General features: G+C 46.0%; 1 protein-coding gene and 1 long non-coding RNA gene across 4 annotated transcripts in view; both read right to left on the reverse strand.

Annotated features, from left to right (window-relative positions):
- LOC117203497 (uncharacterized) overlaps positions 1-26,148 on the reverse strand; it is a 255,765-nt gene that overhangs the window by 69,252 nt on the left and 160,365 nt on the right. The gene's annotated exons all lie outside the window — the stretch shown is intronic.
- TSPYL5 (TSPY like 5) lies at positions 20,835-25,271 on the reverse strand. Of its 3 annotated transcripts, none has more exons than XM_004275362.4 (2): positions 23,060-25,271; positions 20,835-21,708 (listed from the first exon to the last, which is right to left on the reverse strand). In XM_004275362.4, the coding sequence occupies exon 1, from the start codon at positions 25,188-25,190 to the stop codon at positions 23,934-23,936; it is 1,257 nt and encodes a 418-aa protein (XP_004275410.1). In that variant the 5' UTR covers positions 25,191-25,271; the 3' UTR covers positions 20,835-21,708; positions 23,060-23,933. The 3 variants fall into 3 exon arrangements, with proteins under 3 accessions (XP_004275410.1, XP_033294133.1, XP_033294135.1); XM_033438242.2 differs by having other exon boundaries at positions 23,016-25,271; XM_033438244.2 differs by having other exon boundaries at positions 22,982-25,271.

Raw genomic sequence — 26,148 nt, forward strand, 5'->3', positions numbered from 1 at the left:
GGAGGGCGGGGAGCTGAGGGCCACACTCCCCAAGAACGCCGCTCCGCTCCCGGGGCTGCGTCCTGCCTTCAAATAAACAGCATCATAGCACTGCCCAGGTCCAGGGCCACGGAGCCAGGGGCTGCCAACATTTCCACTAGAAAGCCCTAATCTTTCAGGCTGAAAACGCGGCGTTCAGAGTTTATTCTGAATTGAGACTTTTCCATGTAATCTTGGGACCCAATTTTTACTTTTCATTGGTTTGGATTCTCCAGGGATGGAAAGCCCCCTAAGCAGCTCCCCCAGGCCCCCAAAGAACCAAAACTAAGCCCCTAGCTGTCTAAAATGGTTTTACTTTTTGTTTTAGACTTCTTTTTTCTTCTGTGCTGTGGAAATTGAAATAAAGCTTCAGAGAATGAAGAGTTCCTCTAGGCCGGGCTGGAGCCTGGAGAGCTTTGTAAGTGTGGGTGGGAGCAGAGGGGCCTGACCTCACAGTGGCCCTCACGCAGGACGGGAACCAGGACACAAGCCCTGCCCGGCCAAGGGCAGGTGAGGCCCCCGAGGCCGAGCGGGCCTACAGAGGGCGTCCTGTAATACTACTAGGCCTCTCCAGTCTGTACTTGGTCACCACCACCCCAGCGTCAGGAGGAAAAGGAGAGTTCTCCGTCCACCGCCTCAGTCCTGAGACCCAGGCCGCCCCGCAGCATCACTTCATCACCCCATCCTCCCACGCCTGTCCTCACGCAGCTGCTCAAGCGCAGAGCACGGCTTGCCCACAGATGAAGAAAACAGAGGTGTTCCAAGGTCCGAGACAGCCACACACAGTCTCCCAGGTCCCCCCACTCTGGGACAGGAGAGGGTTCCCCCTTCCGGGCAGTCCCTGCTCCCTTCACTCTAAACCCTCTTCCTCAGAGCAAAGCTTCCCTCCTTCCCATTTCTCACTCTGGCCCAAGGCTGGGCATCTCCTCTGGGCACTGTTTTATCTCTGAAGGAGGAACTGTCTTCCCTGCTTGGCTCCCAGGGGGAATTTATCTAGCCACTCACCCACCCGAACATAATTAGCCACGCCCCTTCTATGTCCCGCCTTCTCTTCTCTTATTCCCGCATTTTGTGCAACTCATCTGAAACTCTCAGTTCTCTCTCCCACCTCCTCCCTCCTCGCAGCCCGGCCTGTAAGGAAGTGCACAGAGCCCACTGCCACCAGGGAGAGTTCATCTTTCCCCAGCTGAGGTTCTGGTTATCAGTTTGTGCAGAACATTTCTTGTGAACAGTTTTTTTCACATTATTATAAATTCATTCTAATTCTGGCCTGCCCTATGGCCGAAGGTAAATCCTGCCATGTCTCTGGCCTCAGGGACTTCACCCGTGTGGCTAGTCTTCCGTCCATCCCTTCACTGGCACTGCTCAGTGTTGGAAGAGGCTGACCTGCCTGTGTGTCCCTGAACCACCCACATTCCTGAGGGGTGACCTGTGATGGCTTACCCCTCATCGTGTAGAGAAGACAAGAGTGGGAGCCATGAGGAAGGATGAAGGGCAAGCCGCTGGCCTGGGAAAGGGGGAGCGAAAAACTCCTAAACCTCTCTCTGAGGTATATGGAAAGTCCCATGGCTCCCAGGAACCCCTCGCCAGATTCTGAGGCCCCAGCCTGTATCAACTGGCTCCAAACCGCCGCAGGTGAGAAGCCCCGTGCCCCTGCCTCTGAAGGAGCCCTCCTCACCTACCAGTAGTAGCTGCTGACCGCCTTCCCAGACTCACATGGCTACAGTCAGCAGTCCCTGTCTGGATTATCCGTAGCCAAGAGTCACACCAGAAAACACAGAGGAAAAGCACCAAAACCTGGAGAGAATAATAATAATGGAGAAGAGAAGGAGGTGGGGGGGGGGGGGCGGAGCTGCAGCAGCAACAGCAAGGCTTGATGCCCTGAGAGCTTAAAGCAACATGGGTTGTACGCCACATTCAAGCTGCAGCCAGATTTCCATAGTAGAAAGGCTGTCATGCTGTGAAGAAAGGTAGGGAGTTGTTGGCCCCTGGTCCTACAAATAACAGCAGTGTTTTTGTTCCTGCCTTCCCACTTCCTTATTAACAAGGATGACCCGGGAATGGACTTCTGCTCAGTGGGCATCTATTGTTTTTCAGGCCCAGCATCCATCCCCCGCTTCCTCTGGTACAGACACCATCATTTATTTTCATTTGGAAAAAATTATCCCTTCCCTATTGTCAGTGTTGTAGCTTGGGTGGGGCTGACTCCATTCTGGGCTCCAGGGCTGGGCAGTGACCCAGTTCTTAGTAACTGGTTCGAGTGTATGTAATGACTTCATGAACCAAGAGAGTCAATCTCAGGGCTTTTTTTCGGGGGGACTGCAAGGGAAGAAATATTTTTTTGTCTTCATTAGGATTCCTGAAAGAGTAATATTTGTGGGTCTAGAACATCAGGCAGCCAGCTTGCCACTGGAAGAGAAGAACCTGCCTGAGAATGAAGTTAATACAGAGCAAAGAAAAGCTGACATGGTTTGATCCCCTGGATCAAGCCCTATCTGAAGCCCAGACTGCCCCTGGACTTTCCAGTTCTACATACTAATAATTTTTTTTATTGCATTCATTTGAGTCTGGTTTTTAATGACTTTCACCTAACTCAGAACTTTTGTCTCTATAGAGAAGAAAACTGGGGCTTAGAGATGCTAAATAACCTACTAAGGTGGCACACACTGACTAGTAACTATCAGAGTTTGGATGTGAACCCAGATATGCCTGATTCCAAGCCTTAGCTGTCAGACTCTACAGCCTCCCATTATATTCCTTCCCCCACTCTCTAGGTCCCTGACCTAACTCTGGTAAACATTTAGCAGTCAACCATTCTGGAACATTTGGCATCTCCACCAAGTACCCAGAGTAGTGGCTCCAGCCAGCTTTACTTAGACCACAGTCCATGCCCGCTGCTCTTTGTTGGTTCCAACTGGCATTCTAGCTCTGGTTTGAAGGCCGTGGCTTTCAAATGCAGACCTGAAGCCAGCTCTAAGGTGAGCACGTTCTGCAACCTGCATCTTACCCTTTGTCTTTAGCACAAGATCCACCACATTTTCTCCAATTGCTCATTGGCCCCAGTGGCTATTGGAGTGCTCAAGGGCACAGAACTACCGTGACTGTTTGGCAGAACCGTTTCTTGTCAGATTGGCATGGGTCACCATTGCTCTAGCTCAGCTAGGGCTGAGGAACAGTTAAAACAGCCAACAGGGTGGGGTGAAGTAGCAAAGCACTTACTCCCCACTCTAATTAGAACAGTCCTTGAAAAGAGGGATGAGAAATGCCATGCTGGGTATGCCCCTCCCTACTCTCTCCAACCCCCAACCAAGAAGAGACTGGAAAAAATAAGGTTAGCATCTCTGGGGGCGGGGGTGGGGGGGTGGTGACATAACAAAAGCCCTAAAATAAAAAGGCGGGGAGGTCTCCCAGATGGCGATCTTACCAAAGTGACTGGGCTACAGGGAAGGTTCTCCGACTGGAGCTCTAGAGAAATAAGAGCCCATATTCTGGATCACCCTTTTGGGTTTCGAATGATAACAACTCCTAAGCCAATTTATTATAGGTCAACACAATTATCAGCAAAGTATGTGTTTGTGTTTATGTGTTCAAAGGATTACTCTAGGAACTGAGGCCAGATTGAGAAGACTGCCTTTAATCAGAGGCCAAATTAAAATTTTGCCTGCTGCTATGGCATTTTTTAAAGCATTATTCAAATGCCTCTAACGTAATTGTTGAAGTGAATGTTCACGCTTAATTTGAATACTGCTTAGATCCACAGGGAACCCCCAAAAAGAAAAAAAAAATCATAAAATGTCAGCCTTACACAGTAAAGCTACCAGGGCTGATGCTTAAATTTAAGATTGGTTCAGACATCCTGCTGAAGCACCAAATGTTTTTTCTAGGAAGCCAGCAATATTGTGTTTAACACCTAAAAATAATCTCCTTGGCCCAAATATCCTTAAATTATTGAAAAATGTATGCATTTTCTTTGGAAGGAAATAACAAAAATCCGGCAGAGGATATAAAAAGGAATCCTGCCGATTGAAAATAGTTTTTAAAGTGCTTCCAGGAGGACCTTCAAGATGGCAGAGAAGTAAGCCGTGGAGATCGCCTTTCTCTCCACAAGTACATCAGAAATACATCTACAGGTGGAACAACTCCTACAGAACACCTACTGAATGCTGGCAGAAGACCTCAGACTTCCCAAAAGGCAAGAAACTCCCCACATGCCTGGGTGGGGCAAAAGAGAAAAGGAAAAACAGAGACAAAAGAATAGGGATGGGACCTGCACCTCTGGGAGGGAGCTGTGAAGGAGGAGGAGTTTCCACACACTAGGAAGCCCCTTCACTGGTGGAGTCGGGGGGGTAGCCGGGGTGGGGGGAGCTTTGGAGCCACAGAGGAGAGCACAGCAACAGGGGGCGAGAGGGCAAAGCAGAGAGATTCCCGCACAGAGGATCGCTGCCGACCAGCACTCAACAGCCTGAGAGGCTTGTCTGCTCACCCGCCGGGGCGGGCAGGGCTGGGAGCTGAGGCTTGGGCTTCGAAGGTCAGATCCCAGGGAGAGGATTGGAGTTGGTTGCGTGAACACAGCCTGAAGGGGGCTAGTGCCCTGAAGGCGACTAGCTAGGGAGGGAGTCCGGGAAAATGTCTGGACCTGCCTAAGAGGCAAGAGACCATTGTTTCAGGGTGCACGAGGAGAGGGGATTCAGAGCACTGCCTAAACGAGCTCCAGAGAGGGGCACGAGCCGTGACTATCAGTGCGGACACCAGAGACGGGCATGAGATGCTAAGGCTGCTGCTGCAGCCACCAAGAAGCCTGTGTGCGAGCACAGGTCACTATACACACCTCCCCTCCCAGGAGTCTGTGCAGCCCGCCACTGCCAGGGTCCCGTGGTCCAGGGCCAACTTCCCAGAGAGAACATACGGCACGCCTCAGGCTGGTGCAATATCATGCCGGCCTCTGCCACTGCAGGCTCGCCCCACATTCCGTACCCCTCCCTCCCCCTGGCCTGAGTGAGCCAGAGCCCCCTAATTAGCCGCTCCTTTAACCCCGTCCTGTCTGGGTAGGGAACAGACGCCAGAGGACGACCTACATGCAGAGATGGGGCCAGATACAAAGCTGAGCCCCGGGAGCTGTGCAAACAAAGAAGAGAAAGGGAAATCTCTCCCAACAGCCTCAGGAGCAGCAGATTAAATCTCCACAATCAACATGATGTAACCTGCATCCGTGGAATACGTGAAGAGACATGAATCATCCCAAAATTGAGGTGGTGGACTTTGGGAGCAACTGTAGCCTTTGGGTGTGCTGTATGCGACTGACTAGTTTCTGATTTTTATGTTTATCTTAGTATAGTTTTTAGTGCTTGTTATCACTGGTGGTTTGTTTATTGGTTTGGTTGCTCTCTTCTTTTTTTAATTACTTTTTAAATTTTTTTATTTTAATAATATTTTTTAATTTTAATGACATTTTATTTTATTTTACTTTATATTTCCTCTCTTTCTTTTTTTGCTCTCTTTTCTTCTGAGTCGTGGGTCTGACAGTGTCTTGGTGCTCCGGCTGGGTTTCAGGCCTGAGTCTCTGAGGTGGGACAGCTGAGTTCAGGACATGGGACCACCAGAGACCTCCCAGCTCCAAGTAATATCAATCAGCGAGAGCTCTCCCAGAGATCTCCCCCTCAACGCTAAGACCCAGCTCCACTCAATGACCAGCAAGATCCAATGCTGGACACCCTATGCCAAACAACTAGCAAGACAGGAACACAACCCCACCCATTAGCAGAGAGGCTGCCTAAAATCATAATAAGTTCACAGAGACCCCAAAACACACCACCGGACGCAGCCCTGCCCACCAGAAAGAGAAGATCCAGCCTCATCCACCAGAACACAGGAACCAGACCCTCCACCAGGAAGCCTACACAGTCACTGAACCAACATTACCCACTGGGGGCACAGACCAAATAAAATGAGAACGACGAACCTGCAGCCTGCGAAAAAGAGACTCCAAACATAGTAAGTTAAAGCAAAACCAGAAGACAAAGAAATACACAGCAGATGAAGGAGCAAAGTAAAAACCCACCAGACCAAACACATGAAGAGGAAACAGGCAGTCTATCTGAAAAAGAATTCAGAGTAATAATACTAAAAATGATACAAAATCTTGGAAATAGAATGGAGAAAATAAAAGCAACGTTTAACAAGGACCTAGAAGAACTAAAGAGCAAACAAACAATGATGAACAACACAATAAGTGAGATTAAGAATTCTCTGGAAGGAATCAATAGCTGAATAACTGAGGCAGAAGAATGGATAAGTGACTTGGAAGATAAAATACCAGAAATAACTATTGCAGAGCAGACTAAAGAAAAAAGAATGAAAATAATTGAGGACAGTCTCAGAGACCTCTCAGACAACATTAAACGCACCAACATTTGAATTACAGGGGTCCCAGAAGAAGAAGAGAAAAAGAAAGGGACTGAGAAAATATTTGAAGAGATTATGGTTGAAAACTTCCCTAATATGGGAAAGGAAATAGTCAATCAAGTCCAGGAAGCACAGAGAGTCCCATACAGGATAAATCCAAGGAGAAACATGCAAGACACACATTAATCAAACTATTAAAAATTAAATACACAGAAAAAATACTAAAAGCAGAAAGGGAAAAACAACAAATAACATACAAAGGAATCCCAATAAGGTTAACAGCTGATCTTTCAGCAGAAACACTGAGAGACAAAAGGCAGTGGCAGGACATATTTAAAGTGATGAAAGGGAAAAAACTACAACCAAGATGACTCTACCCAGCAAGGATCTCATTCAGATTTGACATAGAAACTAAAACCTTTAGAGACAAGCAAAAGCTAAGAGAATTCAGCACCACCAAACCAGCTTTACAACAAATGCTAAAGGAACTTCTCTAGGCAAGAAACACAAGAGAAGGAAAAGACCTACAAAAACAAACCCAATATAATTAAGAAAATGTTAATAGGAACATAAGTATCGATAATTACCTTAAATGTAAATGGATTATGCTCCAACCAAAAGACATAGACTGGCTGAATGGATACATAAACAAGACCCATATATATGCCGTCTACAAGAGACCCACTTCAGGGACACATATAGACTGAAAGTGAGGGGATGGAAAAAGATATTCCATGCAAATGGAAATCAAAAGAGAGCTGAAGTAGCAATTCTCATATCAGAAAAAATAGACCCTAAAATAAAGACTATTACAAGAGACAAAGAAGGACACTACATAATGATCAAGGGATCAATCCAAGAAGAAAATATAACAATTGTAAATATTTATGCACCCAACATAGGAGCACCTCAATACATAAGGCAAATGCTAACAGCCATAAAAGGGGAAACTGACAGTAACACAATCATAGTAGGGGATTTTAACACCCCACTTTGACCAATGGACAGATCATCCAAAATGAAAATAAATAAGGAAACACAATCTTTAAATGACACATTAAACAAGATGGACTTAATTGATATTTATACAACATTCCACCCCGAAACAACAGAATACCCTTTCTTCTCAAGTCCTCATGGAACATTCCCTAGGATAGATCATACCTTGGGTCACAAATCAAGCCTTGGTAAATTTAAGAAAATTGAAATCATATCAAGTATCTTTTCTGACAACAATGCTATGAGACTAGATATCAATTACAGGAAAAAAAAACTGTAAAAAATACAAATGCATGGAGGCTAAACGATACACTACTTAATAACCAAGAGATCACTGAAGAAATCAAAGAGAAAATCAAAAAATACCTAGAAACAAAGGACAATGAAAACATGATGACCCAAAACCTATGGAATGCAGCAAAAGCAGTTCTAAGAGGGAAGTTTATAGCAGTACAATCCTACCTCAAGAAACAAGAAACATTTCAAATAAACAACCTAACCTTACACCTGAAGCAATTAGAGAAAGAAGAACAAAACAACCCCAAAGTTAGCAGAAGGCAAGAAATCATAAAGATCAGATCAGAAATAAATGAAAAATAAATGAAGGAAACAATAGCAAAGATCAATAAAACTAAAAGCTGGTTCTTTGAGAAAATAAACAAAATTGATAAACCATTAGCCAGACTCATCAAGAAAAAAAAGGGAAAAGACTCAAATCAACAGAATTAGAAATGAAAAAGGAGAAGTAACAGCGGACACTACAGAAATACAAAGAATCATGAGAGATTACTACAAGCAACTATAAGCCAATAAAACGGACAACCTGGAAGAAATGGACAAATTCTTAGAAAAGCACAACCTTCCAAGACTGAACAATGAAGAATTAGAAAATATAAACAGACCTATCACAAGTAATGAAATTGAAACCGTAAATAAAAATCTTTGAACAAACAAAAGTCCAGGACCAGATGACTTCACAGGAGAATTCTATCAAAACGGTATTTGTTCGGACATATTTGACAGATATCAAATTCTATCTATCTCTATTTAGAGAAGAGCTAACACTTATCCTTCTCAAACTCTTCCCAAAAATTGCAGAGGAGAAACACTCCCAAACTCATTCTACAAAGTCACTATCACACTGATACCAAAACCAGAAAAAGATATCACAAAAAAAGAAAATTATAGACCAATATCACTGATGAATATAGATGCAAAAATCCTCAACAAAATACTAGCAAACAGAATCCAACAGCACATTAAAAGGATCATACACCATGATCAAGTGGGGTTTATCCCAGGAATGCAAGGATTCTTCAATATATGCAAATCAATCAATGTGATACACCATATTAACAAGTTGAAGGATGAAAACCATATGATAATCTCAGTAGGTGCAGAAACAGCTTTCTACAAAATTCGACACCCATTTATGAAAAAACTCTCTAGAAAGTAGGCATAGAGGGAACTTACCTCAACATAGCAAAGACCATATATGACAAACCCACAGCCAACATCGGTCTCAATGGTGAAAAACTGAAACCATTTCTGCTAAGATCAGGAACAAGACTAGGTTGTCCACTCTCACCACTATTATTCAACATAGTTTTGGAAGTTTTAGCCACAGCAATCAGAGAAGAAAAGGAAATAAAAGGAATCCAAATCAGAAAGAAGAAGTAAAGCTGTCACTGTTTGCAGATAACATGATACTATCCATAGAGAATCCTAAAGATGCTACCAGAAAACTACTAGAGCTAATCAATGAATTTGGTAAAGTAGCAGGATACAAAATAATACACAGAAATCTCTGCCATTCCTATACACTAATGACGAAAAGTCTGAAAGAGAAATTAAGGAAACACTCCCATTTACCACTGCAACAGAAACAACAAAACAACAAAATACCTAGGGATAAACCTACCTAAGGAGACAAAAGACCTGTATGCAGAAAACTATAAGACACTGATGAAAGAAATTACAGATGATACAAACAGATGGAGAGATATACCATGTTCTTGGATTGGAAGAATCAATATTGTGAAAATGACTCTACTACCCAAAGCAATCTACAGATTCAATGCAATCCCTATCAAACTACCAATGGCATTTTTCACAGAACTAGAACAAAAAATTTCACAAGTTGTATGGAAACACAAAAGACCCCAAATAACCAAAGCAATCTTGAGAAAGAAAAACGGAGCTGGAGGAATCAGGCTCCCTGACTTCAGACTATACTACAAAGCTACAGTAACCAAGACGGTATGGTACTGACACAAAAGCAGAAATATAGATCAACGGAACAGGATAGAAAGCCCAGAGATAAACCCACGTACATATGGTCACCTTATCTTTGATAAAAAAGGTAAGAGGGCTTCCCTGGTGGCGTAGTGGTTGAGAGTCCACCTGCCGATGCTGGGGACACGGGTTCGTGCCCCGGTCTGGGAAGATCCCACATGCCGCGGAGCAGCTGGGCCTGTGAGCCATGGCCGCTGAGCCTGCACGACCGGAGGCTGTGCTCCGCAACGGGAGAGGCCACAACAGTGAGAGGCCCGTGTACAGCAAAAAAAAAAAAAAAAGAGGTAAGAATATACAATGGAGACAAGTCATCATCTTCAATAAGTGGTGCTGGGAAAACTGGACAGCTACATGTAAAAGAATGAAATTAGAACCCTCCGTAACACCATACACAAAAGTAAACTCAAAGTGGATTAAAGACCTAAATGTAAGGCCAGACACTATAAAACTCTTAGAGGAAAACATAGGCAGAACACTCTATGACATAAATCACAGCAAGATCCGTTTTGACCCACCACCTAGAGAAATGGAAATAAAAATAAACAAATGGTACCTAATGAAACTTAAAAGCTTTTGCACAGCAAAGGAAACCATGAACAAGATGAAAAGACAACTCCCAGATGGGAGAAAATATTTGCAAATGAAGCAACTGACAAAGGATTAATCTCCAAAATTGACAAGCAGCTCATGAAGCTCAATATCAGAAAAACAAACAACCCAATCCAAAAATGGGCAGAAGACCTAAATAGTCCTTTCTCCAAAGAAGATATACAGATTGCCAACGAACACATGAAAGGATGCTCAACAGCACTAATCATTAGAGAACTGCAAATCAAAACTACAATGAGTTATCAACTCACACCGGTCAGAATGGCCATCATCATAAAATCTTCAAACAATAAATGCTGGAGAGGGTGTGGAGAAAAGGGAACCCTCTTGCACTGTTGGTGGGAATGTAAGTTGATACAGCCACTATGGAGAACAGTATGGAGGTTCCTTAAAAAACTAAAAATAGAATTACCATATGATCCAGCAACCCCACTACTGGGCATATACCCAGAGAAAACCACAATTCAAAAAGAGTCATGTACCACAATGTTCATTGCAGCTCCATTTACAATAGCCATGACATGGAAGCAACCTAAGTGTCCATCAACACAAGAATGGATAAAGAAGATGTGGCGGGCCTTCCCTGGTGGTGCAGTGGTTCAGAGTCCGCCTGCTGATGCAGGGGACACGGGTTCGTGCCCCAGTCTGGGAAGATCCCACATGCCGCGGAGCGGCTGGGCCCGTGAGCCATGGCTGCTGAGCCTGCGCATCCGGAGCCTGTGCTCTGCAACGGGAGAGGCCACAACAGTGAGAGGCCGGCATACCAAAAAAAAGAAACGAAATTGAGTTATTTGTAGTCTGGTGGATGGACCTGGAGTCTGTCATACAGAGTGAAGTAAGTCAGAAAGAGAAAAACAAATACCGTATGCTAATACATGTATATGGAATCTAAAAAATAAACATTGTTCTTAAGAACCTATGGGCAGACAGGGATAAAGACGCAGACATAGAGAATGGACTTGAGGACACGGGGAGGGGAAAGGGTAAGCTGGGACGAAGTGTTAGTGTGGCATTGACATATATACCTTACCAAATGTAAAATAGATAGCTAGTGGGAAGAAACCGCATAGCACAGGGAGACCAGCTCGGTGCTTTGTGACCACCTAGAGGGGTGGGATAGGGAGGTTGGGTGGAGACGCAAGAGGGAGGAGATATGGGGATATATGTATACGTATAGCTGATTCACTTTGTTATAAAGCAGAAACTAACACAACATTGTAAAGCAATTATACTCCAATAAAGATGTTAAAAATAAAATAAAAATAAAGTGCTTCCGTCCAGTAATGAGAAGTCAAAGAAATCACAAAATACTTTCAAGAACAATATGCTGAATTGCCCTCTGACCCAGAGACCATTTGATCCTATGTTGGCTTTTGCTAAATATTTGTTTCATGCTTTTATTTAACTGTTCACTGATACTTAACCCCTCCCTCATTTAGATTATAAAGCATGTTGCAGGTCTATATCCTACAGTTCTTTCAACACACCAGGGTGCCTAGTTCATGCCTGAGATCAGAGAGGGTACTAAACAAGCATGCTGTCCAAATCTATGAATAAATAGTGAATGTCCTCAGTCCTCTCAATTATTCCATTCCAGCTATGCTAATCACAGAGCCTGATGAGTCCTTGGCTTTGGTATCACGTGGCAAGTGCACACCCAACAGCCATGCTCCCTTCGTCCCTGCAGGCTGTGTGCCTAGTCCCTGGGAACTAATCCTGGTTGGTCTAAGCCAGTCATGGCAGTAGCATTCCTCTTGCCTAGGAATTGGTCTAAGAGGGGATATATATGTATATGAGACTTATGTCTGGCCAATTAGATGAATGAGGTGTTAAAGGAACATGCACTAGAGATTTCAGGATAGATTTTCCTCCCCTGTAAAAGAGAGAGACGGTTCTACAGGAGAAGCCCCTGTTTGCCCCCTTGGCTACTTTTCTAATTTAGATGGTGTCTTTGAGAATATGATGTTTGGAACTGAAGCAGCCATCTTGAGACCATGAGACAAGTTTGAAGACAAAAAGTCCTTGCTGAGTCTATGCCAAGGATGTTAGGAGGATGGAAAGAATCTGGGGACTTGATAAAATAACTGAGCAGCTAAGCCAAGCATGAGATCACTTGCCTCCACATTCCTTATTATAAAAACAGAAGCTGCCCTTACTCTTGGACCTCTTTGGTCAGAGTTGCTGTTACTTGCACCTGAAAGCATTCTATCTGATTCATATTACTCTCACGAAAATTAGAAGTAATTATGTCTCCTCTCTTCTTCCAGGAAGGGCCATATGATATAATGGAGAGAACCTCTGTTTTGGAGCCAAAGACACTCTCATCAGTCAGAATTCCAGCTGAGTAACCCTGAGCAAGTTTTTTAACTTTCAGAGTTTCAGCTGCATCATTAACTGTAAAATGTAGATAGCAATGCAGATTTCATAAGCTTACTATTATAGAAAGTAAAAAATAATTTGCACATAAGTTACTCAGTCTGGCACATAGCAGGTGCTCAATAAATGCTAACTGCCTTGCTTCCTTTCCCTCCATGTGATCCCTGTGTGGAGTAGAAGATTCAGTTAATTTTTTGTACATAGGGAAGCACACCCCTATGGAAATGTCAAGAAGGAATGATTTCTCACTGTCTTTCTCATTTGAAGACAAGAGCAGGGATAGGGACGGCTGTCTGTGTGGGAGAGAGGCTGCAGCTCAAAGAACAGCTTATGACGAGCAGGCCGATCTATGCTGCTTGCACACAAACAAATACCCTAATTTCGTAGCTGCAACACCCTTTTGTTGAGTCTGGTGCCTTCTGCAACTCAGCTTCCCTGTAAAACATCTGCTCGAGGCCTCAATAGAGGCCCCCTCTTCTGAGCTGCTTCAGGCCAGGAGAGTCTGTTCCCCAAACTGCCCACAGCTGGGAGCCTCTGAAGTGTGGACTCCACTGCTCAGTTGGCAGTGATCCTGAGTGAGCGTGCGTGCCTGGGAGCCTCGGGGTGCCATGGGCCTGTAGAAAAGCAGCAGGCAGTCTGCAGGCCGTGTTCCAAAGCTGACTTTGGACACACACGTGGACACACCCAGGACACATGCCTTCCCTGGACACACAACCAGATATGGCCCCCCACACACGTACACACAAACACACACACACACTTCCCAACCCTGGTGAGTAGGCACAGTGACAGCCACCCTCTGGAGAGCTGGAAGCCTATCTGGGACCACACACCCTCTTCCCTCCCTCCTGAAGTCAGGAGACAATGTTAGTCTAACTCACCAACTCACCTGCAAACCCCAGCCTGAGAGGCAGGGCAGAATAGTGGTTAAGGGGCTCTACCCCCAGCTCCAGGAATTACAACTTACATGACGTTGAACCAGTTATCCAAATTTTCTTGGGTTCTTTTTCTCTCATCTGGAAAATGCAGGTAATAATAGAATTGTGATGATGTGTCTAAATGTTCCAGCACTGTGTTTGGCGTGTGGTATGTGCTCAGCAAAACAGACTAAGTCCCAAAGCATACTTAGGAAGAGACTGCTCCTCCCACCAGAGGACCACTCCAAGGTACAGCCCATACAACCTGCCACCTTAACAGGCCAGAGCTCACAAGACTAACACGTCCACCAGCCCAAACTATTTGTCAAACACCTCCTATGTGTATGCAGTTGGGATTCAACAGTGAACAAAGATCCTTGAAAGCTTACAGTCCAAAGGAAGAAACAAACTCTAAGACAAAATCATAGCCTTGAATTGCGATAAGTGCTATGAGGGAAAAGAAGGAATGTGGGCAGTGGGGGTGGGAGTACCATTTTATCAGGAAGTCAGATAAGACCTCCTGCTGAGAGAATGACAGGTGACCATGGAGGAGCTCAGTGACCCTCCAATGTTGGTTGGATGAGTAAATGCCCCCTACCCCAGAGGTGGCTCTGACAGTAAGATGAGTTCTCAGGGCAGAAGATGAAGAGCTCTGATGATGATACACTCAGGCCCTACAACCTCACTTCCTGAGGGACAGTCAGCCCGGTCTCGCTCCTCTCTCCCCCTAAGTGTTCTGAACGTTCTCATAAGGTATCTGGTACCATAGCACCAGGCGATGCAGCACCGGGCTTTGATGATCATATGTGTCCTAGAATCTTAGAATTCAGGCTACTTGATACTGAAGCTCAAGGCACCTCTCCCCTAGATCCGCTCCTTGGATTCCATTCTGCAGGGCACTCTCTTGTCCAGCTTCTTTTCAGTGACATCATTCTTTTAGAGACTGACTTTGTTCTAACCCAATTTTTTGAAGTCATTTGAATTCAAGGGACCTCTTAGCAGATCTCAGACTATTATACACATTCATGTATAAAGACAGAGAAAGAGCCCAGGAAAGTCATTACCAGAATAACATCGGCTTGGCTTTTTGTTTTCTATTATAGCCCTGTGTGCTGTGGAATATTACTAAAGCACAGCATACCTAGTACATTTCCAACATTCTTCACTTGCTTTCCAGCTCACTTCCATTTTCCTACTTTATTTCCAGTATGCTGTGAGAGTAATTTAGTGCACTTTTTGCCTGAGGCTTTGTGCAGATAATAGCTTCCTTCCCCCACTATCCTTTAATCCATTTGTATTAGGTTCATGCTTCTCCTTCACCTGAAATTATTCCCAGTCTCTGCTCCTGGGCATTTCCAACCTCTCTGTAATTTGTCACCGATGCCTTCATGAATCATTAAGGACCATTCATTTGCTCACTTGTTCAGTACTTCATGAGCACCTACTATGTGTAAGCCCTTGAGCTATGGGAATGCGAAAATGATTAAGACACACTGTTAATTACTATTCTGTGGTCTCAAGGATCTCATAGTCTCTGGTGGGAGCAGACAGGGAAACAGACAAGAACAAGACACTCCATTAGGTACTATGAATCGAAGTATGAACAAAATACTGTGGAAATAAAGAGAAGGGAGGGACTAATTCAGCCCTGAAAGATTAAAAACTACAGCCCAGACAAAAATATCTGAGCTGTATCTAAGCACCAGAGAGGGTGCACGAGGGTGTTCCCCCTAGCAAATGGTGTGTGCCAATGTGCAGGGCGTGAAGCAGCACCATGGTGTCCACAGAACCCACAGTGGTTCACGCCGGCTGGTGCACAGCACGTGGGGCAATGGGAGAAAATCAGGGACAAAGATGAGAGGAGTGTGCTGAAAGTGAGTTTGGAGCAAAATGCGGGTCAATTATGTAGCCAAATGAAAGATGACTGTAATTTTAAGACATTAAATACATAAAATTCCACAAGTCCATAGTGACAGTAAACAGAAAATAAAGAAAAACATGTCCTTATTTGAAAGCATTAGAGGTGATTATTATATGCCAACTTCTGATTCTAAAAACTGACAACTAAAGGGGACAAGTTAAGCACTTATACTGCCTTTTCAGAAGGACGTATAGTTCATCACCAGATGATGAGGGTAAGGTCTTCCTTATAGAATACCAGCTAAGAAATGTGAAGGAAATGCCAAATTTAGAAAATCACTATTTTGTAACCCACGGAGGAATATCTGATTTGGGCAAATACCATCAATGGCTGCTAAAACCTTGGGATGAAAATTTAAGAGAACCGGATATTCTCACAGTGACCAAGTACCATCTCAGAGATTACCTGCTGATTGGAAGAGGAAAACCTATCTTTACAAAGGAAAGATCTAGTGATCACCATCTTAACTAAGAGATCAAACTAACAGCATGATAGCGGGACAACCTGTCATATACCTTCTGAAGTGACGTCTTATTAAGCACACACCTCATTTACACAGTATCCTTGCCAAAGGTGTTTCATCCAAATCCTCAGTTTTCAAGAAGTACAGAAGACAGAGAAAAAAGTTAAATTACCCCAAGAAGCAGCAATCAGACAAATCCAGAATGTGGAACAGCCTATAAGACAACTGGCCTAACTTGTTTAGAAGTTCAATGTCATGGGGGAAAAAAACTGACTGGATTATTCTTGTTTTAAAAAGAATGAAAAACAGCAAAATGCAATGACTGAACATTATTAGATCTTGCTTTTAAAACTGGGCTTCCCTGGTGGCGCAGTGGTTGAGAGTCCACCTGCCGATGCAGGAGACATGGGTTCGTGCCCCGGTCCGGGAGGATCCCACATGCTGTGGAGCGGCTGGGCCCATGAGCCATGGCCGCTGAGCCTGCGCGTCCGGAGCCTGTGCTCCGCAACGGGAGAGCCCACAGCAGTGAGAGGCCCGCGTACCGCAAAAAGATAAAATAAAATAAAATAAAATAAATAAAAATAAAAACTTTAAAACTAATACTATAAGATAATCTCGGGAGCAATGGAAAATTCTAAATACAGCCTGGATACTAGACGTTATTCGGGAACTGTAACTTTCTGCAGTCTGATCATGGTTTTGTGATTGTGTAGGACAGTAACCTTATGTTTTTTGAGATACATGCTCAAAAGGGGTGAAACAACCAATTATTTTCAAGTGGTTCAGCAAAATATAAACATACAGACACATGCATAAACGAATATGGCAAAAAGTTAAAAATTACTGAACTTAAATGGTAGGTATATAGGTGATCACTGTACTGTTCTATCAACTTTTATGTGAATTTTCATAATAAAGAACTTCGAAAGAAAAAAATGTAGGGTCAGATAACGAAGGGCCAGTCATGAGCTTCTTAGGATTTTGGACCTTACTCCTGAAGGCTCTGAACAGGTGATTGACAGGATCAAATTTACACCTTAGAAAGATTATTGGCTTAATGCATTCACTCCACTAGCATTTACCACCTACACCAAGCGTTGAGTGAACCCTGAGTTAGGAGCTGTGGGAGATAGGAACACCAAAAGGGCACTGCTGGCCAGAAAAGCATTTACCATAAACAGAGGTGAGACACAAAACACGGAGCACGGGTAGAGCTTCCTTGTCAGAAGAGGACGGGGAGAGCTGGGGAAAGCGCAGAAGCACATGCCTCCAGGTATTAAGTGGTGTTCCAGGTCACCAGCACAGCCACGCCACCCCAAAAAGGATGAACCTACAAGTGACTAAGATCTCCCAGCAATTCCAGACTTCTGATCTCTTATTCCTTGATGGCAGAACCCCACTCCCATGAGAGATGCTGAAAAGTGCCAGATTTCCTTGAAGAGTGTGGGAGTGTGACCCATTTCTGGCCCAAGGGACCTGACTCAGGTCCCCTGAAATCCACCAGGGACTACCAGCAAAGATTTTCTTCCCTGATAAAGACAGAGAGGACCCCTTTCCCCTCCTTCCTGGTTTAAGTGCAGCCAGATGAGGATGTGGTGCTTGGAGCTAGGGAACCATGAGGGGGACCCAGAGCCCTAATATCCCTGTGCTACTGAAGCAAGCCTGCAACTTCCTATCACCCAACTTCTTGTTATGGGAGAACTTCCTGTTATCTTTTTTTCAAATCACTCATATTTAAGTATTGATACTTAATAGCCCCAAACCTCACTCAGTCTCCATCCACAGCCATGTGCGTCTAGAACCAATCCTGACCCTGGGACACAGCAGTTAAAGGAAGCCTTGGCCACAGTCTAGGTCACCCAGGCCATCAAGTCACTGCCCCTAGTTGAACTCCAACAGCAGCTGCAGTGTGGGATGGTCAGGAAGGTTCACATTCACATGTCAACTCTGATTGACTGGCAGTGACTAAGGCACTATGCGGAGGGTTCTGATGCACCGTGTGAAGGGTGAAATACAGGTTCTGTGCAAAGAAGTGCCTAGATTACTGTGCCAGATACCTGCCCTGGCCTCACGTTTATCATCGCATGTATGCACGGAGTTTGGAAGCAGAAGACCTGAGTTTGAGCCCTGGCTCTATTGCTTACTGGTTTTGTGATTTTGGTCAAGTCACTTAACCTCCTCGAGCCATCTTATGGGATAATTGTTATCACTGATAATGAAAGTGAATGTGCTTTGTAAACCATGAAGCGCCATGTGTGGGAGTTATTTCGTCTTATATTTGTCAAACCTCAACTGAGGACCAGGTTGATAGGACGTAGGGAGAGGAGGAAGGAATTCAAGGTTCCAGCCTTGGACACCTCACCAGAGGGCGCTGATCCAGGCTAAAGCAGCAGGACTAACACAAGGTCAGAGTTTCAGGTGAAGGTGAATCAGCAGAAGTTGAGTTGTGAGCCTAAATGGTGAAATATAGTTGGAGAAGATGTCAAAAGCAGAAGTGAAGATGCTAAGGACAAAGAGATAGAAACCACAGACTGGAGATGGGATCTCTCTTTTTTTTTTTTTTTTTTACTTCTTCGTCACCAGAGGGATATGTCCCCACCCAGCGGTTAACAGTGGCTCCCCAAGGCTGAGGACCTCAAGGGGTAAGAGGGTAGAAGGAGTTTCCAAAATCTTCAGAGGGGCAAAGGGGGGTGTGGTCCCCTCCCTAGGTGAAGCCACCCCAGGGCAGCGTGCCTCCTTCCCTTGTAGAAAATCAGTGCAGTAAGACCAGAAGGGGAAGCCCAAAGTGTAAGAAGAGACAGTCAGAAGTAGATAGACTTTCGGTAAGCTACAGGTAGCAAGACCATTTATTTTTCTCTTCCCCCCTCCCCTATGGCATAGCACAAACTCACAACATTCCGAAAAAGCCCAGCAAGTAACAAGTTAAGAAATCAGAAGGCCTTTTGCAATAAAACTAGGTGAGAAAGGGGTAAGGGACTCTTAACAAGAATTACTCCAAGAAGCCCTTACTCTCCAGGTTATTAAGAGTCTAAATTGCCTTGTGAAGTCTGACCTAGAGGCCAGAGAATGATCCCCCATATGGATCTAAAACACCCGCCAGCCCCATGCAGGAAAAGGGGGAAAAAAAAAAAAAAAGATTGACGACAATTCCAAGCAAAACCTGAGAGGAAGCTGAGACCCAGAAGGGGGGCAGAGTTCAAAGCTGTATTTGTCCATCACTTTATCTCTAATGTCTACAACAGAGATGATGAATGAATGGGCCTCTGGGGCGGTGAGGAGCCTCAGATCGGATGGGCTCTGCAAGGTAGTGAAGGGAGGGGTGTGAAAGGGGCCTGGGAAGTGGAGGCTCCACGCCTGTGAAGAAGCAAGTGTGCGAGAGGAACTGGACAGAGCCCCTCCAGTTTGTAGCCCCAGAGGACTCTGCACGGGTCTCAAGAGGACGCTCACACCTGAAGGACAGGCTGCCCTTCATACCCTTTTGCACTCCACCTATCACAAATAGCGAGGCTCTGGGTGTTTAATTTTTTAGTTGAAAACATTCAAAATTGGGAGATTCTACATATTCTGATTCCCCCCATTCCTTTTTGAAGATGGAGCGACACTAGGCCTGTGGGCCCCCAGGTAAACGATCCGGCACTGCCCAACAGCTGCCCCAATTTACACACAACACCCACCTCTTCCCACTGCTCCCAGACACACACACAGGTAAGGCCGTGAAAACACAGAGAAGACGAGCACCTGTAAGCCCAGGAGAGAGGCCTTCAGAAGAAACTAACCCTGCCGACACCTTGATCTCAGACTTCTAAGCCTCCAGAACCGGAAATAAATTTCTGTTAAGTCATCCAGTCTGTGGTATCTTGTTATGGAAGCCCTAGCGAATTAATACATACATCCTTATGAAACAAATATGGGCCACTTCACAAATTTAATTACCAGCCTAGCCTTAAGGCATCTGAAAATACACTATGTTTTAAATTCATTCTTTCATTCAACATTTGAGCACCTACTATGCCCTGAACACTGCACATTTATTGATTCAAGCCCAGTATCTTATAAACCAATTTTATTTTCTTGTCATTTAACAACCCACTTCTGATTTCTTCTAACCATTTTCTGCTGGGAAGCTTTATGTGGCATTTGGTTGTCTGCTGCTGATTCTCCTGATTAATGGAAAATGGTCTTTGTCACGAATCTGTTACGAACGGTATCAGAAATCCTAGTTCTCAACTCTGGCTAGACATCAGAATCATCCGGGATGTTTTTAAAATACCTACACCTGGATCAGTCCCTTCCTCCATTCTGATTTAGTTGGTATTTGTGAGGAGCTCTGCCAGGACGTGTATATTTCTTTAAGCTTCCCAGATAATTCTGATGTGCAACCAAGACAGCACTGTTATTCTAGTTTGAAAGTTCCTTGAAGGTCACCTCCTTTGCTACTCAAAGTACAGCTCGCAACCTGCCAGCACCGGCGTCACCTGGAAGTGTGTTAGAATTGCAGAATCTCAGGTTCCACCCTGGACTACTGCATCAAAATTCATATTTTAACAGGATTCCCCACAAAATTCAGAGGTACTCTAAGATTTGAGAAACACTGGATTTCCACTAGAATTACCTGGAAAGCTTGTTAAAAACGAGACTGCCTGGCTTCTTCCCAGAACCACAGAATCGCAATCTCTGGTATGGGCTTGGGAATCAGAATTTTATATATGGTTAATGTAGCTAGTCACACATGGGCCTGAGGCTTAGGAATCACTCCCGTACGCCATAGCATACATCCCCTCAACTACCCAGCCTCTGCTTAACCTTCCAATTCTTTTTTAAAGATAAAAAAATATAACAGAGAAACAGGCTTTTATTTTTTCCATCACGCATGCAAACTTACAACTATTTAAACTGTTTCAGAACAAAGAAATAATTGCATTATTACCAGCGTGTCAATTACCAAGTAAGACAACCAGTTACTGATTACTGTTGGGAGGTTATTATCACAGAACACAGCAACAATTTCCAAATTATACTTTCAAGCCCAGAGTTATATTATGAGACCAGGACAAGCTGATAATTCTAATAGTCACACAAGTCTCCATCTTACACAGGAAAAAAGACTGATGCTCTGGTGAAAGATCTCAAGTAAGCACCTCATCAAAGACTGGTAAGTCTTTATCAACAAACAGTCTCTCTTTCCTTTTGTGGATGCAGGGAAAAGGCAGCATCCCCTTCATCTCTTTTTGAGACTTCTTGTTAATTCCGAAGACTTTCATTCTAAGGCCCACCTCTGGAACTTCATTCGTTAACACGAAAAGCAAAAAACAGACCTGATGTGATAATGATAGTGCACCCCACCACTATCACCACCAACACAGAGTCCCAATCTCCCAAAGCAGTCCTGGTTGAACTGGCACAGGATCTTGGACTTTTGATAAACAATACAGGCAGGGAGAGGGAGACACAGATGAAACCAGGTTGATCATAACTGATAACTGATGTAGCTAGGCGATGGGCACACGGGGTCCAGAGACCATCCTCTCCACTTCTGTGCATGTCTGAAAATGTCCATAACAAAGAAGAAGCTCAAAAAAAAAAAAAAAAAAGGCAGACCTGTACAGTTCTATTTTCCCATTAAGCAAAAAATGAGGAAAATGGTTAGATTTACTTAGAGACAAAATAAGCAGCATATACATTAATCTTCCACATACACAAGGCCACACCTAGAACAAAAGAGAAAGCATCCAAAGTAACATTATTCTGTTTTTGTTTGTTTCTATGATTTATAAAATCCACTAATGATGAGAGAGAGACTGGACAAAACTTTGGGCATACCCTCACCTAGGCATCGCATTTGCCCACAGCCCTTTAATTCTCCCGTCCCCACCCTGGGGAAGGTCCCTCCCCAGCCGCTCCAACACTGAGAGGCAGGCGTGTTCTCCCTGAGGCTCCTCAAGCCATTTCTATCTGCTCTTCCAGGCCCGCTCCACACCAGACTCATTCCCACTCTGTGTTTTTGCCCCAACTCCCCTGCCCAAAACACCCTCTCGACAGCTCTGAGTCAAGACCTCCCTAGCCCCTGGGGAACTCAGAACAAGGTCTTCCATAAGGAAAGGGACGCTGGTGGGTGGAGGGCAAGTGTAGACACAGTCCTACTTTCCCACCCTCAGGGATAAGGGGGAAAGAGGGCACAGGTGAGCCTGGGCAGGGAGGGCCCAGATCAGCTTTTACACCCACAGGAAATGAGCCTTGGAGATTCAGAACAGGTTCCGCCCACCCCCATCCCCATGCCCCAGGAGACAGCCTTGGGATCCCCCACCCTATAAACCAAAGCCTACTTCTACGGGTATTTGAGGGTAGAAGCCAAGAGAGCAAAGGACTGCTAAGGGTGGGAAAGCTGGGGAATGAGGTTCCAGAGGGCGAGAGGCTACCACAGAGGAGGAAACAGCAGGAGGCAACTGGGTCTTAAGGGACAGAGGAAAAGGTCGGAACAGGAGTAACCCTGGTTCACGACACTGCTGCCTGGGGGGTTATCATTCTAGCAGATGCACAGCCATGAAAAGAGTTTTCAATATCAGAATTATAGCGTGAACCCAGGAGTCGGGAGCAGGGTCTGAACCCAGACCCACTTGGCCTTCTGGCTTCCTCTACCCTCTTCCAGCCCAGTGTGTGCGTGTGTACAGCAAGTCCCCAGCTATCTCGCTACCTGTATGTAGAAAACCCTGGTTTTACAATTGTTTTGTTTTCTCTTTCTGAGATGCGGTACTACTGAAACAAAAAAAAAAAAAAAAAAGGAAGGGAGGGAGGAGTGGTAGACAGGACAGGGAGAGAGGGAAGGGAGAGAGGGAGGGAAGGAAGAGTGAGGAAGGAGGCGTGGAGGTGTGAGATGAAGTAGCCACAGGCCCACAGATCAGAAATACCTCTTCCCCAGCAACCCCACTATAGCACTCTGGTCATGTGTGAGGAAGGGATGAGGGGAGTTGATAATCAAGATACCTAGATTATAGGTGAATCCAGTCCCCACCCTCACCTGGAGCCGCAGCCTGATGACAGTGAACACATGTCCATACATACCAGCCCGCCCATCAGTCCGGCAGCCAGGAGGGTTGCTGGAAGGCTGGGGAGGGTAGGGGTGTGTCTCATACACCGGCAGGGCGCCTGGGTCCACAAGCAGTTCTTGAGGTCCTTGTTGACCAGGAAGCCAACTGGGGCCGATAGCAACCTAGACAAAACTCAATGGCCTCATAGTGACGGGTCATGGTGCAGACCCTGACGAAGGTTCACCAGGAGAAGGGCCCAGAGGCAGGAAGAGATGCATGATGGTACAGAACACACGGCATACTGCTTCTCACCCTTAACCTCATCTGTGTCCAGGAGGACAGCATGGGCCCCTGGCCAAAGCCAGAGATCTTGTAGATGGCACCTTGGCTGGTGACCCCAGAGCCACAGAACAATCAGTTCTGGCTGATGGCCAATACCATGTGCACAAGCTTCATTTTGCAGTGGCAACAGAAAAGCTTGCCATAGATAGCATGCATGGTCACATGAACCAGCCCAGCAAGTCATGGGCCCTGAAGTAGTAGAGCTTAAGGATGCACTGGTCCTCTTGTTGGATGACTCATGAGTGTCCACGTTAAAGACAGGTGGGAAAGGCCAGAGCCAAGAACAGGGTCCAGGCAACGTAGATAAAGGCAGCACACATCTGAATCATGTGTGTTTAACATATAAACAGTAGGGGTGAGGTCACGTAACATGTGACACTAACGTAAAAAAGCAAGAATGCCATGGGGAGGCAAAAGAACATAATCATAAACACCGTATTCTTGTAACTGAAGTCCAAAGGGAACACAGTGCACAGAGGTCAACATGAAGAGAAGGCAGACAGCCAAACACATGTGGTCAGCCGGGCACGGGTCCAGCAGGAGGTAGTAGGGAGACTTGTGCAGAATCAGTTGGAATTGTTTACCCCAGGCTCTGGGGTCTCCACTGGCTGCCTTGCTGGACATGGCCTGCCCTCCTTTCCTTTCTCCGCTCGGGCCCCTTCACTCATAAGGTAGTACTGCAGGGGATTGGGCCACAACTCCTCGTTGATTATCTCCACAATCTTGTCAGACTCAATGGAGCTGTGGTTTGAAAACCACCCAAAGAAGCTCCGGGTGTCGTCTGGGTTCCCCTGGCTGAGGGACTGAAGATCGTGCCCTGGGAGCCACTGGATTGGAGTAGAACGAGACACCACCTGACCGGAAGGACCACACCCATATTCCTTGATGAGCACCTTATTTTGGAAATAGGGGTTGCGGCCAAAGTAGAACTTGATCTTGTAGCCCAATCTGGCGAGGCCAAGCTCTTCCACCTCCAAGCTGTTCAAGTAGCTGAGTGCCTCTTTATCTTGGTTGTTCAGAAAGGATGCGAGCTGGGGGTGGTTCTGAAAAGCCTGCCCCCAGAAGCCCGGGATATTCTGGATGAGGAGGTTCCTGCGCTCTAAGTGGTGCAGTCGCAACTGCCCAAACTTGCGGGAGAGCCGCAGGTAGGCCCTGTCCGCCTGGGCGTTCATGGTCTCCAGCTTCAGCTGGACGTTCTCCAGTGTATCCATGCTGCCATCTGTTGCCGGGGGCCCTGACCCTGCATCCTTCTCCACCTTCTTTTCCTCTACCACTGGAACGGAGGCAGACTCCCCAGTGGTCCCTCTCTTCGGTTTCCCAACAGCTACGGCCGGAGACGCCCTCCCCACTGCGCTACAGGAAACTGGGGCCTTCTTCCCAGCGGGGCAGCGTCGATTTCCAACGCGAGGAACATTTTTCGGCCTTCCCATGGGCCCCACGGTTCCCACGAAGACAGTGTCTGTCGGCAGGCGCTCCGAGAGGGTTGTGGCCTTCCCCGGGTCGGGCCTGGCTGCGGCCTGCCCGCTATCCCCCTCAGCCCGGGCCCGGAGCGCGAGGCCACAGTCCAGGGGGAGCCGGCAGGCACCCTCTTCCCCGGGCCGGCGGGGCGGCGCGGGCTCAGCGGTTTCAGCGGTTTCCAGGCCACCCCAACCCGCGCCAGCCTGCACCTGTGCCTCCTGGGTCTCCTCCCCGAGCCTCTGGCACTGTGGGGGGTCCGGGTCGCGTGAGGCGTCGTCAGGAGTAGCGCGGACTCGGCCTTTGGCGCGGCCTTTGCCACGGTTTTTGGCGCGGCTGGACTTTTTACCCCTACTTCGGCCGCTCATGATGGTAACGGACTCAACTTCAAACGCACGCTCCGGCCTGCGGCCCCTGGCGCTTGCTCACTGTCCCTACCGAACGGGCCTCTCCATGGCAACCGCCGACGTCACGACTGCACGACGGTACCGTAGCGCGAGGACTGGATGAGCCCGGTGATTGGCTCCAGTGCCGCAGCTGCGCACCAGCCGACCCTCACAGACGCCCCCACCCCCATCTCACCCCAGCTCGCTCTCACTGTTCGAGAGGGCAGTCCTTTCGTTTAGTTTCTTCTCGTTGGTCTCAGTTGTGCCCTCGCGGTCCTCTTATACAAGACACCCTCAAGACAGCCATCATGTCAGTTCCCCTACCATATACTTTCTAAGCTAAATATCTAAAGTTCCTTCAGTTATCTTCTGTGATATCTATCATGATGAAACTGCTCCTGGTCTCTATGTCTCATCTTTGAAAGCCTTTGCTGAGGGATTTGCCCAGGTACCTTAACTCCAGGGACTTTAAAGGTAGGTACCGTAATGCCAGGCCACAAAGCGATGTGATACTTGGTGGGATGTTAGTACTAACTACTTTAAAAAAAAAAATAGCAACTGCTATTTTATGAGTATCATTATGTGTCAGGCACTTTACTATGTGCCTTATATGCATTTTCTCAATATGTTAAGGAGGTATTGTTATCATTCTCATTTTCCAGATGAGAAAACTGTGGCTCAGAGATGCCGAGGAACATTCCTGAGGTAACGCAATAAGGCATGGAAGCACAATTCTAACCCAATTCTGACTCATAACCTTTATTTTATATTCACAGGTGTCTAATCCTTCCAGACCTGCTCAGCTGTAAATTACTGCGTTAGCGCTTAAGAAGGCCAGCCTTGCCTGTTAAACCAGCATCAGCCGAGCACCTCTTCATCCTGGGACCATGACCTGAGTCCTCTAGCTGCCTCAGGCCTAATTTACAGAGCTGGGCTATCA

The sequence above is a fragment of the Orcinus orca genome, chromosome 17 (genome assembly GCF_937001465.1).
Source record: "Orcinus orca chromosome 17, mOrcOrc1.1, whole genome shotgun sequence".
Taxonomy (NCBI): Eukaryota; Metazoa; Chordata; class Mammalia; order Artiodactyla; family Delphinidae; genus Orcinus; species Orcinus orca.